The 14,779-nt window shown below is 49.6% G+C and overlaps 1 protein-coding gene across 23 annotated transcripts in view; it reads right to left on the bottom strand.

Annotated features, from left to right (window-relative positions):
* The window catches only part of Shank2 (SH3 and multiple ankyrin repeat domains 2), a 447,967-nt gene that overhangs the window by 231,051 nt on the left and 202,137 nt on the right, over positions 1-14,779 (bottom strand). For all 23 annotated transcript variants that reach the window (XM_006508521.4, XM_006508520.4, XM_030242323.1 and 20 more), the window contains 2 exons: positions 8,004-8,173; positions 2,463-2,576 (listed from right to left, as the gene is read on the bottom strand). In XM_006508521.4, coding sequence (XP_006508584.1) covers positions 2,463-2,576; positions 8,004-8,173 — 284 coding nt within the window. The remainder of the gene's footprint in view (positions 1-2,462; positions 2,577-8,003; positions 8,174-14,779) is intronic.

Raw genomic sequence — 14,779 nt, 5'->3', positions numbered from 1 at the left:
ATGCTCATGCCCTCATTCCTAGGACCTGATATGTTTCCGTATTGACACATGGAAGCTTAAAAGATCATAGATGAAATTGGAACTGTTTTTGGCAGCTTGGATCTCACCTAGCTGGGCCCTAAAAGTGGTGACAGGGAGGCAGGGGTGGGGGTTTTCTGAAAGATGCAACCAGAGAGTGACCCTACTCACAGCTGCCGTCTCAGAAGTGAGAAGGGACTACAGACAAGGATAAAGCCTCTGGAAGCCAGGAAAGCAGGAAACAGATCCCCCTCCCCAGAGATCCCAGATGGAGCCAATCCCATTGATGTCCAGATCAAAGCCAGGCTAGATCCCTGAGTCTTCTGAATTCTATACAGCACGGGGATGGACACTAATTTGTCAGCTTTTAGGATTTTAAGAGGCACAAGGATAGGTAACTTAACTCTTTCTCCTGTGCTCAGTAAGACCTGGAGGCAGCGGTGCTCAGGAACAGGTGACACATAAGACATCACTGCTCTGCCACTGCTCTTGACAGCTGGGGCAGAGTGTCAGGATCCAGTCTGTGCTTCCAGGCTGCTCAGAATGTGAGGATGGGCCCCAGAAGAACCTTGGAGCCAGCACCAACTCAAGTACACAACATTCACTGTGTGGATGGGAGTGGGATCATGGAGCCCCACAAGGAATCTCATCATTACTCCTAAAGGTGCCTGCCACAGGGCGAGTATTGGTCTGTCAGGCTCCACTGCCAATGGGGGGGGGGCAAAGAAGCTGTAATCTCCCCCAAGATCTACAGGAAAGTAGGGTGAGCTGCACTTCACCTAAGCCACGATTCCACAAGATGGAGAAAGCAGGATGACCCACTGACCCCTCATGCATCACCCCCGGGGCTGACCTGTTTGGGTGTGGCTTACAGAGCATTTCCAATGGAAAGCAGAGGTTGGGGAGACCCAGTTGCTTTGAAGATAAGAATGGGAGGGGAGGAAGTGACATTCCCATTCCAAAGGTGAAGACAGGAAGCAGAGCAGCCTTAGATAAAGCCTCTGGAAGCCAAGAAAGCAGAAACCAGATCTTCCCTCCCCAGAGGGAAGCTGGGGCCAGACCAGAGCTGGAAGGGGGTTAAGTGTTAGGACAGACCAGTTGATACCTGGTGACTAGTGTTCCTCATCCAGCAAAACTGGCTTCTAGCACCCACTAACCCACTGCCCATCTGCCAGACTCTACCACACCACTTCCAACCCTGTCTTTCAAGATCTGTCTGGATGGGCTTGGGAGATAGCATGCACAAAGCTCCGAGTTCCATCTCCAGCACCATATGAACCATGTAGTCTATGCCTTTAACCCTAGCACTTGGGTGGGGAGACACGAGGCTCAGGAATTCAAGGTTATCATGACCTATATGAGGAATTAGAAGCCAACACGGGCTACAGAAGACCATCTCAACAACAACATTAGCAAACAAACCAAAGGGCCTGACATGGGTGTGGTATTAGATAACACATAGCAACCTATCAGCGGCACCTGAGCAGCCCCATGGTGGGAGGCTTAGGACACATGGACCCTATATCTCAAGGTCAAGTTCTCAGAGAGGACGTGTTCTGAATGCCCAACAGATTGCAAAGCTTGGCAGCCCTGAGGGAGCCCAACAGTGGGAGATGCTTCACACAGCATGTGTTCCTAGATCCTCCCTGGCCCAGGTGACCTGACCAGGACCAGGGACTCTCGATGGAGTATCAGACAAAGAACCTCAGAATATATCATGAAGAGCACATTTGAGCCAAGTTCAGTGGTCACAGACCCACACAGCCAGTATCTGCAGAAGGCATGTGGCTGCATTTGGGGGTGCACAAACAGCTCAGGAGTTCACACAAAAGGAAACAGAACTCACAGGTAAACATAGGTCACTAAGAAGTCCCTTCTGTCCAAGCCTCAGGGGTCTCTGCTTCTTACCCAGGCCATTACATATAAGTGGCCATTGACATCATAGTAGATCAACCTGTTTTAACCAGAAGGCTTTCAGCAGGGGCAGGTTTGGAGAATAGCTCTAAAGCATGGAGTCAGGACAGCTTTGGCCATGAGCACTGTGTGGTACTTCCTAGGGAGGGTCTGCAGAGCTTGACCTTTCACCGGGAAGCCATCTGTGTTCTAACCCCCAATCAGAAGGCAGAAAAAAGACATTGACTCCACCCCAGACTCTCCTGAGGATGACAAGGACACGTCCTAAATCCCTAAATCGGCTCTAGGTTTGCACCAGACATGCAAAGAGCTGCCCTTTCACAGAACCTGCACCCCAGCTTGTCAAGTGGTTTTGGTTTAGACAGAGCCCACCAGAACAGAACCAGCCAAGCCATTTGCAATGTAATAGAGAAGCCTGGGTTTTGTAACCTGGCCTCCCTCCACAGTGTGGCTATAGCCACGACACTTGCCACACACTTGGGCCAAGCAGCCCCACCATGACACGACCCGGCCCTGTGAGGTCACCTTACCTGCCTGGCTGTCCCGGGGTTTACACTGCACCTCTTCCACACACTCAGCTGGGAACCACCCGATGTGGCCACGGGCACTGCCTTCCCAGAAGCCGCCCTCTCCGATGCTCAGAACTAGAAGTGACAGAAAGGAGAAAGGCATCAGTACAGGGGGCGAGATGGGACCAAGCAAAGGGTCCCCAGCAACTGGACACCAGACCACAGGTAGAAGGAGCAAGGCCTGCGCTGTCAGCAGCTTGGCAGATGAGGCCTTTGGAGAACAGTGTGAAGGGGCAGGGCACCCCAGCCCATGGACCCCTCCTACCTGGTGGATGATGGCAGAGGGTGGATAGAGAGGCTTTTATCCGTGTGTGTGTGTGTGTGTGTGTGTGTGTGTGTGTGTGTGTGTAGGCATGTGCATGTGCCAGAGAACAACTTTGGGTCTCATCCTCAGTGACATCATCCACCTTATCACTCTTTTAAAGTTTATTTATTTTTATCATATATATATATATATATATATGTATATATATATATGTATATATATATATATATGTATATGTATATATATATTGCCTGTAAGTATATCCGTGCAACTTGTGCATGTCTGATGCCCACACAGCCAGATCCTCTGAGACTGAAGTTACAGATGGTTTTAAGTTGCCATGTGGGTACTGGGAATTGGATTCAAGCCCTGTGATAGAGTAGCCAGTGCCCTTAAACACTGAGCCACCTCTCCAGCTCTGGGTATTGGGTTGTTTTATTTTTTCAATAATTTATTTTTTATTCTCTTTACATCCAGTTCCCCTTCCATCCCCACCCTTACAAATTCCTACCCCCATTTACCTGTTTACTTCTCCTCAGAGAAGGGGAGGGGAGCCCCCCTTAGGTATCATCCCACCCTGGGACATCTCATCCCAACAGGAGTAGGCACATTCTCTCCCACTGAGTTCCTTGTTTTTAAGTTCTGCTGCTGGGCAGGAGCCCAAATATATCAGGGTCCAAGAACCTCACAGTATACTCTAGCTCCATTAGAATAAAGATTTCAGTTATGAAGACCAAGCTATGATGCCCTGTTCAAAGTGGGATGTGTACTGTCTGAACATGGTTACATGAAGGAGCTTGCTATCCTGTCCACACATCTCAATTTGTCTTTAAATTACTTGAGGATTGAGGCCCTGTGGTGGGGAAAAAGAGATCCTCGAACAAGTATTTGTTCTCCATTATTCTGACCCCAAACAGCAGATAAAGATTTACCCAGCCTGTGGTTTTGAAAAGGACAGAACAGCAAACTCTAGCTTTGTAAATTCTTGCCCAATAATCTGAGGAAATGACCCAAATAAAGAGACAAGCCACTTCCCGACTGGCTGATACCATCATATCTGCTTGAAACAATTTCCTTGAAGCAGGGACTCATGGACGTAGCCCCTGCCTCCACACAACTCAGCTGAAGGACAGTTGGCTCAGCCTCCCAGCTCTGGACCTAAGAAGGTCATTTTGAGGTGTGGGTCCTGGGTGGAGGGTCTGTGTTGTGCAATGAGGCCCAGGAAGACACCCCCATGCCCATTCTTCAGAGCCTCCAGTTGGTCAACACTGATGTTTCAAACCACCCAGCAAGTGAGATGGTAAGGCCAGGCTGGCATCCTCTTCTGCCTGGGATCTACCATGCCATACCTTACCTGTGCCACATGTGAGGCAGTTGTTTATCACTATGTGCCTCAGTTTCCTCTCTTGTCAGAAAGGAACACCGTTTAGCTCATGGTGCCACAGAGTCAACAGAGGCACAGAAACGCCATCCCTGCTTGTGGACATCTTAGCGCACTGCCTGCTCTGCATGCAGCCCGGCAGTTGATTCCCCTCAAGCACACAGCCTGGGTGGGTCACCAGGATGAGCTCCCCTCCCCCGAAAAAGCAAAAAGCTTGTGAATGCACCAGGTGCACAGAGAGGTGCCATCTGGTACTTTAGGATTTGCCAGCTCTGCTCTCTGGAGCATTTTAGTGACATGGGGACAAAGAAACAACAGGATGCCAGTGTGAAAGTAGACATGTCTGTGTAAGAATGGGTGTGTCTTGTGGGGGTGTCTTATGCACATAAATGTGTCTGTGGGAGTGTCTTATGGAAGTGGGTGTGTCTTGTGGGAGTGTCTTGTAGAAGTGGGTGTGTCTGTATGGGAGTGGGTACACCTTGCCTAGTAAAGTGGGAGTCAGGCTCGGTTCCCTTGTAAATCATGCTTTAATTCAGAATAGCTAAGATTGTTCTCCTTGTTTAAGGTGATGGATGTGTAAAGATGAGGGAGTCTCCTTCACACATCAGAACAAGAAAAACTGCACTGGGCTAGGAGTAATGAGCTTGGGCAGAGGAACTCATCCAGGCCAGACCTGGGGGCAGAGAGCAGATTTGTCTCTAAAGGGTCTGGGAGAGTCAGGGAAGAGCCAGTATTTCTGGTGACTAGAAGGAGGACAGGGTGAAGACACTACATGCCAGGCGCCCCTCTGAGAAGGGGTGCATTTAGCACCCAGAACCTTCTAGAAGGAAGGACCTTCCTAACCTACCTCAGCACAGTACTGTAAGTCATTGACTGGAGCAAAGAGCTCCCTGCCTACTTTCTACAGGTCCAGTCTCACTAGTCAGGTGATAGCCTCTACAGGGGACTCCCCTCTACAGATGTGCAGGGTGGGATTTCCTCTCCCAGTCTTGGTGTGAAAATGAGCCTGCAGCCTGGAGTGAGGGTCTGAACAATGTCTTCCTGCTTGTGACACATCCCGGGTCATCCCATACGTATGCCATCTTCAGCTTGGATGTAGCCTGATGTCCAGCCACCCTGACCTCTGCCTTGAGGCTGCTACCCAGGACTAGCAGTGGCTGCATCCAGCTGGCTCCCAGTGCTACTTGGATAATGCTGAACAAGTTGGGAAAGCGCCAGGGTCCTGCTTACTCCAAACACTGTCCCTGTCTGACAATGGCTCCAGCTGCTTGTGACAATGGCAGTAAGGGGCACAGTCTGGGCAGGGCATGGTTGCTGGACAGAAGGTCCTGGGAGGTCTTCAGAACCTGGGCTTCACGGGCCCCTCTGCCTCTGGCCTGACTATGCTGGTTCCACATATGCTGTCTAAGAGCCACACAGTAACACTAACTAACAGGTCAGACAGATGAAGGCCTCCCCACTGCATCCCTACAATGCCCTTCTGCAATCTGCAAAGTCAGGAGATGTGAGACGTGTCTCCAGAGGCCACAGCACTGATGTGAGCAGCAACTATCCAGAGCTATGGCTTTCTATGTGCCTGCTTTGTTGATATGATTTGAAATTGAAATGGACTCTGATCCAGGGAGGGCCACAAGGGGAGAGAGAGAGAGAGAGAGACAGAGAGAGAGAGAGAGAGAGAGAGAGAGAGAGAGAGAGAGAGAGAGAGTGAGTTCATGTAGATAGGCACCTATGCATGCAATGTGTGAATGTGTGTCCCTGGTTGTGTGGCTGACATTGGGTGTCTTCTTCATTCACCTCCCGTATTACGTTTTGAGTCAAGGTCACCCATGTAACCTGGGGCTGACCAATTCTACTGGACTGGCTGGTCAAGGAGCTTCAGAATCAACCTGTCTCTGTTCTTCAAGGGCTGGGATTCCAGATGCGAGCTGCTGCACCTGGCTTTTCACATAGGGACTGGGAACCTGAACTCACTTCATGCTTGCTCAACAAGCACTTTATAGCTGGAGTTCCAGCCTGAGCAAGGATGTTGTAAGCACCATTTATGATGGGTCTGAGTGAGCACTGTAGATGAAGGTGTCAAGGAGGCACCCATCCAACCGCTCACCCATCACACCTGAAAAGTCTGTATCCCGTGTATCACTGCTGAGCCTGACACACCACACACCTGTGGTAAGATCAACAAATATCATCTACTTATATAGGGAAAGGGACTGGCCCATGGATGGGTTATGTGAAATTTTAAACTCCTACATTAAACCACACTTGCACTGTCCAGGTACCTTATGGGCATGGTGAATGAGGATCGCACTAGACCCCAGTGGGAAAACAGTTACAAAGCCTGCTGCAGGCAGCCACTGTTGGGAGGGGCTAGAGCAGGCAGGCTCTGGGGGACGCTCCCTTGCTAGAAGAGCAGGATGAGACCTTTACAAGAGTCTCTGCCCCCCCCCCCCCATATCCTGGTCTATCCTGGGCAGAGCACAGTCCCTACTGCTAGGCCAGCAGCGAAGGAGGAGGGCAAAGAGAAAAGCCTACAGTGAGAGAAGCTGGAAGGATCAGAAAGTTGAAACTAGGAACCACAGACCTTGAGGGATGCCAGGCTGACGTCCAGAACACAAACAAAAGTCAGAGGGTGTGTGAATGAGGCAAGCAGAGTGTGTCCTTGAGAGAAGACAAAAGCGAAGGATGGAAACCTCCTGCAAGCGCTTGCTGGTGAATGATCAGACGGGGATTTTTAAAGCGGTGTGTATACGCCAAGCCACGGTGTTGCTGTTGTAAAATAGCACATGTTTCCAATGAATAGAGCCCCAGTGGAGCCCTAAGAAGGTGCCGCAATGAGGAAGGAGCAATTTAAAGCACACGCTCAGAAAGTGAGGAAAACATAATTTTTGAAATTATGAACCTCACAGGAGGACCGAGATGGGGAAAGGGGCTTTCAGAGGCAAGAGTAAGTGAACTTGAAAGAGAAGGGAACAGGGCATCAGGGACTTGTTAGTGCAGCGGCACGGAAGCCGGATGCCAGGGCTGGGAAAGGATGGGGAACACGCTCTGCAGAACCTCACAGTGACCTCAGGTGAGTGCACAGAGAAAGAAACAAAGGTGTCCCTTGCTGTGGGCTGAACAAGGGCCAGATGAAGAGAGCAGGGTCAGAAGCCATCTGCCACCTCTGAAGAGCCACTATTTTTCCTTGTGTCCAGTGGTGGGGTCTGGGCATGCTGAGCACATGAAGTGTCCTTCTGGCTCCACCTGTGAGCTGTATTTCTTGCTATGTGGCTCCTGCGATCCTCACCAACCCCTCCTCCAATGCCCTCTGTGGCCCTGAGCCACAGGCTTTGAAGTCACTGTCCACCTCCTCTCTCCACACTGTCATTATCCGTGTTCTCTCAGCATCCCTCACAGACTCCTCTCACCCACACATGACTGATTGCTGGCTCCCTAGGACCCCTGGACCAATATCGTACTTCTTAGCTTGTTCACAAAAGCCCTCAGATTCCGCCTAGAGAATTTATGTCACCCGGCTGACGTCCTCTACTCATCGAATGCACACCTATGCCAGGGGCTACACCAAGCCCACTTTCTCATAGGGTTTTCTGGCTGGAGAGTGGCTTAACTCACTGAGACCCAGTTCGGCTCATTCCTGTACTTCCCACAATGGACCCAGGAGTGTGGGGGCATTTTCCATCCATAAAGGCTCAGCAATGGGGACACTGAGTCAAAGAGTCATGATTCAAGACTCAAGAGTCCTGAGCCCAGCTGAACTGATGCTTTGGACTCTGCCCCAGTTCCAGAAGACTCACCAAGGTGTTTTGTGGAGACCGAAAGGGCCTGCCTTCCCCAGAAGCAGAAGACAAAGACTGACCTTTGACCCTGTCGCCTCGGTGAAGGGGGATCTCGCCGTCGACTTGGGGTTGGTATGGCTTGACGGCGACGAAGAGTCTCCCAGGCACCGCACTATATAGCTTCCTCCTGGGCCCTGGGTACTCAAAGGTCGAGAGGGAGTCCTTGTTGGCACCAGGAGTGAAGGGCGACCTGAATCAGGCAACACAGAAGGAGAGAGAAGAAAGTTACACTTTGCCAACCATGGCCAATGTGGTCTACAAACACTGAGTGGAGAGTGGCTTTCACTGATATGTGTGCAGTCAGACAGCAAGGGCATAGGTGGGTCAAGGGGCAGTGTCTGTGGCTGAAAAGACTTGAAAGGACCCAGTGGCTGCACTGTTGGGCACATCCCCATGGACATAAAGCAGGGTCTCAAAGGGGCATTTCAACATCATGTTCCTTACAGCATCATCCACAGCCCAGGTATCTACAGATAGATACAGGATGAACAGCATATGACCACCCGTGCAATAGAACATCATCCAGCCAGGAAAAGGATATTCTGATGTGTGCCACCACAGGGATGAACCCTGGAGACATTACAGTCATACAAGGCTATATGCTGAGTGATTCCATCCCTATGTGGTCCCTACTACGAGATCCAGAGACAGAAAGTAAGATGGAGGGCCAGTGGTTCACAGGGACAGAGTTTCAGTTGGGAAGCTGCAAAGTTGGGGAGATGAAGAGTGGGGACAGCTTCAGGACACTTAGCTCAGTGACCACTGAGCTGGACACACAATGGTGGTGACAGGAAAGCTCATGGGTGTCTTGACTACAATAATGAAAACAAATCAAGGCCAGGTCATTCGGGAAGCCCTTGTCATGTTTTTTCCAATTCACTATATTTGTCACGCTGGTAAGGATACATGTGGAATCTGTTACCAAAGTACTCATGACCATGGGCAGCCTGCCAGTCACTCCCAAAAGGACTTTCTTTACAATGCTAGTTTTGCATTGAATGTGTGTCCCAGGCCCATCTTCCCCCAACAGTGAGAAGCCTTTAATCAAGACCATTAATAGGACATGTAGGGAGAAGGTCCTCACATGTGTCAGTCTGCAGTGTCTTCATCAGGAGGCATAGCAGAATTCCAGTGTGACTGTCACCCAAGTCCTAATCAGGGACAACCTCAAGGGGACCTCCTGTCACTTCTCTTTGCAGAAAGGGAAGCTTTAGACACAAACATGACCACATTGGGAAAAAAAACCCAAAAACAAAAAGCCATGTCAGGATGTCAAGACAACTTCTCAGAGCTTCCTAGCCAAGAAAGTAGCACCGGAATCTTCCAAGAGGGTACCGCCAAGGGAAAGGAGTGGGCATTGGAAGGATAGGAGAGGGTTCCAGAATGGGAATCATGTCTGAACCTAGACTAGGAGCCCACAATCCACAGCTCTGGTTTCTAAACCTAACTATGGCCTTTAGGCCCACAGAAGTGGCCTCAGACTTCCTGCAAGGAAATGAAGGAGCCACTTAACACAAGGACCAATGGGAAACTGGCATGCAGGGGAATTTCTGGAAGCCGTGGGATGCTCTTTGATTAGTTCAGGTGAATTTTTGTCCTAGTTTCAGTTCTGTTGCTGTGATAAAAATGCCCTGACAAGAAAGCAATATGGGAGAAGGAGGGTTTGTTCGGCTCACAATTCTAGGTCACAGTCTATTACTGTAGGGAAGTCAAGACAGGGACTTCAAACACCTAGTCACAACCCATCTAGTCAGGAGCTTAGAGAACTGAGTACAGCTAGCTAGCTTTCTCCTCTCTCATTCAGCTCAGAAGCCCGAGCCTGGAGAATTGTGCCACCTGTATCTCCTCACACACTCAAGGCAGTTAAAAGAAATCCCTCACAGGCGAGCCTATCCAGATCTACCTAGACAATCCTTCATTGAGACTATCTTCCCAGGGCCTTTTGTACCATGTTGCCCATGTGTGTAAAGGCCCTGTGGCTTGGGGTGCTCTTACAGAACTGCAAAGGTACACTCTGTTATATTTGACTGTAGTTTTTACTTTATCTGGCCAATAGTGAGATGTGTTATCTATTACATCATTGGCCCATAAGTTCTTACTTTTCTATCTAGCATGACTGTGCAATCTAGCCATTAGACCCTGGTTGGAGTCTTTGAGGAGCCAAGTCTACAGATGTGAAATTGGAGCAGTGGCATGTTAAATTTAGGCCCTCATTTATAACGTTGGTGAGGATGGATGAGCACTGAATACACAGGGCCTGCCTGCCCCCAAAGCCTGGATCTACCCTTCATTCGTGTAAAACAAAGAGGGGAAAAAGGCCAAGCCTCCTGGCTTCTTCTAGCATGAATGTAGGGCCTGAAAACATATCTGGGCTCTGGCCACTGAGGGAGGTGGAAGGCTGCTTGTAGCTGGGGATAGCAATGTATACCTACACCCACACATACCCAAGGTTTTCTAAATCATAACCATGGATACAGTTGTTACAGAATTACAGAGGCACAGGTGCCTGAGTAGGCTATGTGACCACCAGGATGACAATTGTAAGATGAGATGGAGAACAGAACACAGCCTCAGCCTCACCTCTTTATATAGCCTATCCTTGCCTTGCCAGTCACATCTTGGGTCTTCATGGATCGATCCATCCATCTATTTTCCCATATATCCATCCATCCATCATCCATCCATCCATCTACCCACTCATCCATCCACCCATCCATCCACATAGCTATCTATCCATCTACTCATCCATCCATCCATCCATCCATCCATCCATCCATCCACACACCCATCCATCCATCCATCCATCCATCCATCCATCCATCCACTTACCAACATGTCCATTCACCATCCATTGTCCATCCATCTACCTTGTCATTGCTAACCATCTGTCCATCCACTCATATGCCCACCTTACTGAATACTATCCCTTCACTCACACATCCACATTTCAAGAGACACTGCCTGAATCCCAGCTGACCCCTTAATTACCAGATACTGGACAAATCAGTGAATCTTTTAAAGTATCAGTTTCCCCATCATGATGAATCATGAGAACAAACCAATAGGAATCCACTCCACATAGTGCAGTGTCAACTGCAAAGCAGGTAACAAAATGCTGGGGCACTCTAGCTAATTCAAGCCAGTGAATGTTACTCCACACAGAAGTCAATGTAAACATAGTCTTGGGTCTCTGTTTTCTAGCCCACTCTACAGACATCTAGCTCAGAGTCATCAGTCTGGGGGCCTGAAGCCTCCAAGGGTAGGAGTAGGGGGATCATTGGTCATGAAGCAGGGCACACACACAGTAAAGCTCAGCGGTCCTGTGTGAGTATTGAAGCATCATTATAATCACTACTAACTTGAACTTTATGAAGTGCCCCAAGGCAGCAGGTAGAAAAATTGAGCCCATTTCCCAGATGACAGAGGGTTTCCATGAATAATGGCCTCACATGGGAGTCAGAGCCACCCTTGCATCCTGATGCTCTATCCTGTGGTATAGTTAAAAAAAAAATAGGAAAGGCTATACCTCAAGGGAAGGTGTTTTATAAACTGTGACCTCCTGCCCAGGGGCTATGCTCTCCTTATGGCAGCCTTGAGCAACAACAGAGCCATGACCCCAGGTAAGGGGTAGCCTCAGACAGGCAGACCTGAGAGGACACACACAGTGAGTGAATGGTTCAGTAGTTCCCCAGCCCTGGCATCTGTATTTCCTTCATGTTCTAGCCAAGAGCAGCCAAACAGAGCACCAGCCGACTTGCTTTAGTCCAAGGGTTAGATTGCTGGAGATTCAGTACCAGAAAGCCAATGTTCTGTGGGGTGACTGGGAAGGATAAATTGGGCCTTTCCCAGCTACCCTGTATGAACGGGAACTACCCACACATCGAGCTTCCTCCATTCACTCCCTCTTCCATCAGTTACTCATTCATTTATTCATAGCTTCCCAGGTGGTCCATCACCGGGCAGCACACACATCTGAGCACAGAAGATGGGAGAAGCTGCAGAGGCTTTGTAGTGAACTCCAACCAGGTAATGTTTCTGCTGAGACTGGGGTGACAACCAAAGTCAAAGTAAGAGTGCACACAGGCTTGTCTGAGCTAGGGTGAGGGTCAGGCACTGCAAAAGAGGCCACAGAAGCTGTCTGAAGGAACACACAGCAAGGTAGAGCCTAGGGCACTGTGGCTGTGGCAGTAGGGTGGGACCGGAGTGGCACAAGACAGAGGTGAAACATTCAATAAGGAGGTGCTGTGGTTGGTCTTGGGAAGAAATGGGGCGGGGCCGATGTGTAGAGTCAAAGAATGCCAAGTATGATCAGGAAGGGTCACCTAGCAGACGCCTGCAGAAATCAATGTCTCCCTGGGAAAGGCCTGGGATTAATGGAGGCCAAGAGAGCTCCTAGCTGGGGCTTGGGCATAGCCAATATCATACCCAGCAATTGGGCCTTGAACTCTAGTGTATTACCATTCATCATTGCTATGCCTACAGACTGGACACATGTCACCCTGTTCTTTTCTGGCTATTGAAGATTTAGAGAAAGAAACACCAAACTAGCAAGCACAAAAGGCACCTTAGTTTACCCTGCCCCTAACTACCCATCCCTAGGAGCTATGACAGGGACAAGGACTCAATAGGCTCATCACACTGGCTCAAAAAAGACTGCTTCAGGAGGGGCATAGGAGACAAGGTGCAGTCATCAGCCTTCAGTAGGCAGATCCACTATATCTTTGAGAGTAAACAGAGGGAGGGGCCCATCCAATTCACAGGTAGGAAGTACAATACCCGTGCTGTGTTGTGGCCTGCCAAAGTAATCATAGTCTACTGCACTCTGCAGACTACACAAGGAGAAGAGTTATCTGGACCTGAATTCCACAAGTAGCCAGGGTGTACCTGCTCCTACAGAAAATAGCCTTCACTTGGCCCTGCCTCCCCCAACCATAAACCTGGTAGTCTTACCCACACTGTTTTGTTGGTATCCTGGTGACATGCAGGTGACATTAGGTGTAGGTGACAAGCAGATGTCTAGGGAGATCTAATCTCAACATTAACACACACACACACACACACACACACACACACACACACACGCACCCTCCGTCTTCCTCTTCTCCTATCTCTGTTAACCTAGCCCAGGGAGCAGGATAGAAGTCGGAGAGGGAGCCCTTTCCTCTCTTTGTTGAGGTAACCATGTCTTGTTCCACCGAGTACAGGTGCCCATGTTCCTATAGACCCAGAGAGAGAACATATAGGTAGACAAAGAATAGAGCCATGGAGACACCTAATTGTCACCCTCAGATCCATGTCTGATAGGTTGGGATGCATAGGCAAGGTGGGTACCCCAGAATCTACTAGAGCCTTCAGGGGAAAAGCTAGAGTGGCCTGTGCTTTCTGAAATCCGTGGCACATACAGAATATTCTACGGTCTCAGGCACTTTGCTCTGCAATGTGAGGTCCTTGTTTTAAAAGGACTTTTTTTTTTTTTTTTTTTTTTTTTTTTTTTTTTTTTTTTGTGATACCAACTGAGGAACTGGCTTTTTCCTGGGATAATGGATGATGATGATGATGCCAATGTCACCATGCTCACCATACTACCTGAAACTGCAGAGATGGGTGGCGTTGGAAAGAGCAGCATTTCTCATATGGACTCAGCTGGAGAGAGGCCCATGGCACCACTGTCTTTCTAGGGATCTTCCTAGGGAATCCCCTTTGTTCCAGGCCAAATCTAAAGTCACTTAGGACAAATGAGACACTAGTGAAATGTCCCCATGAGGAGTAGGGCCAGATCCACCTGTGATGTTGAGTAATCTTCTACATCTGGACAGCTGAGAGAGGCTCTAGGAATACTGGATGCCCCGACCACCTCCCAGAGCAAATGCAAGTCTCCCAGGACTGTGACTCAGCTGTGCCTCTAAGTGCCACTAGAGGGCGCCGCCTCTAGAGAGGCGAACACAGGGACTCACACCTGTGCTATGTAGGCACAGGGCAGAGACTGTGGATGGGCGAGAACACTTCTTCCCACCTTTTCTGGGCCAGCCTGTGTTAGGCAGGGCAGGGCAGAAGAAAAATCAAAAGGGAGACTGAGGAAGATACGAGGACAAGGAGAATGGAAGTAAGCCCCAGTGAAGACATTGCTATGGCAGGCCCACATCCCACCATCCCCTACTGCCTGCCACAGGGATCACAGGAAGACGGTAAAACCATTCATTCCCTGCTACCCCAAATCTCTCTGATGGCTGTCAAATATAGACTCAAGGCTTCCATAATTAGCTGGTCCTTGAGAGTATTTTCTCTTGGCTAAGAAACTTAGGAAGGCAGAGGTGTGCTCAGGAGCTGGACATGGAAATGCAGACCCCTCCTGGCTATGCAGGTCGGAAGCCCCTTCCCTAGGGAAGGTCCCTGCTATGATGCCCTGAGTGGTCCCCTCAGCCTGCCCAATTCTAGCCTGTCCCTTGGGTCTCCTTCAGAGGTAGATGAAGAGGCTATGAGCCCCTGCCATGCTGGGCAGATACAGTTTGCATTTGTAGCATAAGCCAAGGCTGCTGGAGATATGGCTAGTTCTTTGTGCTATAACACGCCTCTGAGCTTTGTCTCCCTCCTCCCTCCCCCCCCCCAGGCTGATATTTCTCATTGCTGCGAGCATGTGGTCACTGGTTTGGAGATAGTGTGTATATGACAGAGACTGCTGGGAGAGTATTCGGCACAGGCCGTACTCTCTGCTCTGACTGCCTACGGCCCTTTCATTTCGAGAACCAAGGAGTCAAGGCACTGGAAAGGACATAAGGTCCCTGCACAGCTCAGCTTG

This window comes from Mus musculus, chromosome 7, assembly GCF_000001635.26.
Source record: "Mus musculus strain C57BL/6J chromosome 7, GRCm38.p6 C57BL/6J".
NCBI lineage: Eukaryota > Metazoa > Chordata > Mammalia > Rodentia > Muridae > Mus > Mus musculus.
Note: the sequence above shows the minus strand (reverse complement) of the source record. Positions and strands in the feature narration are given on the sequence as shown.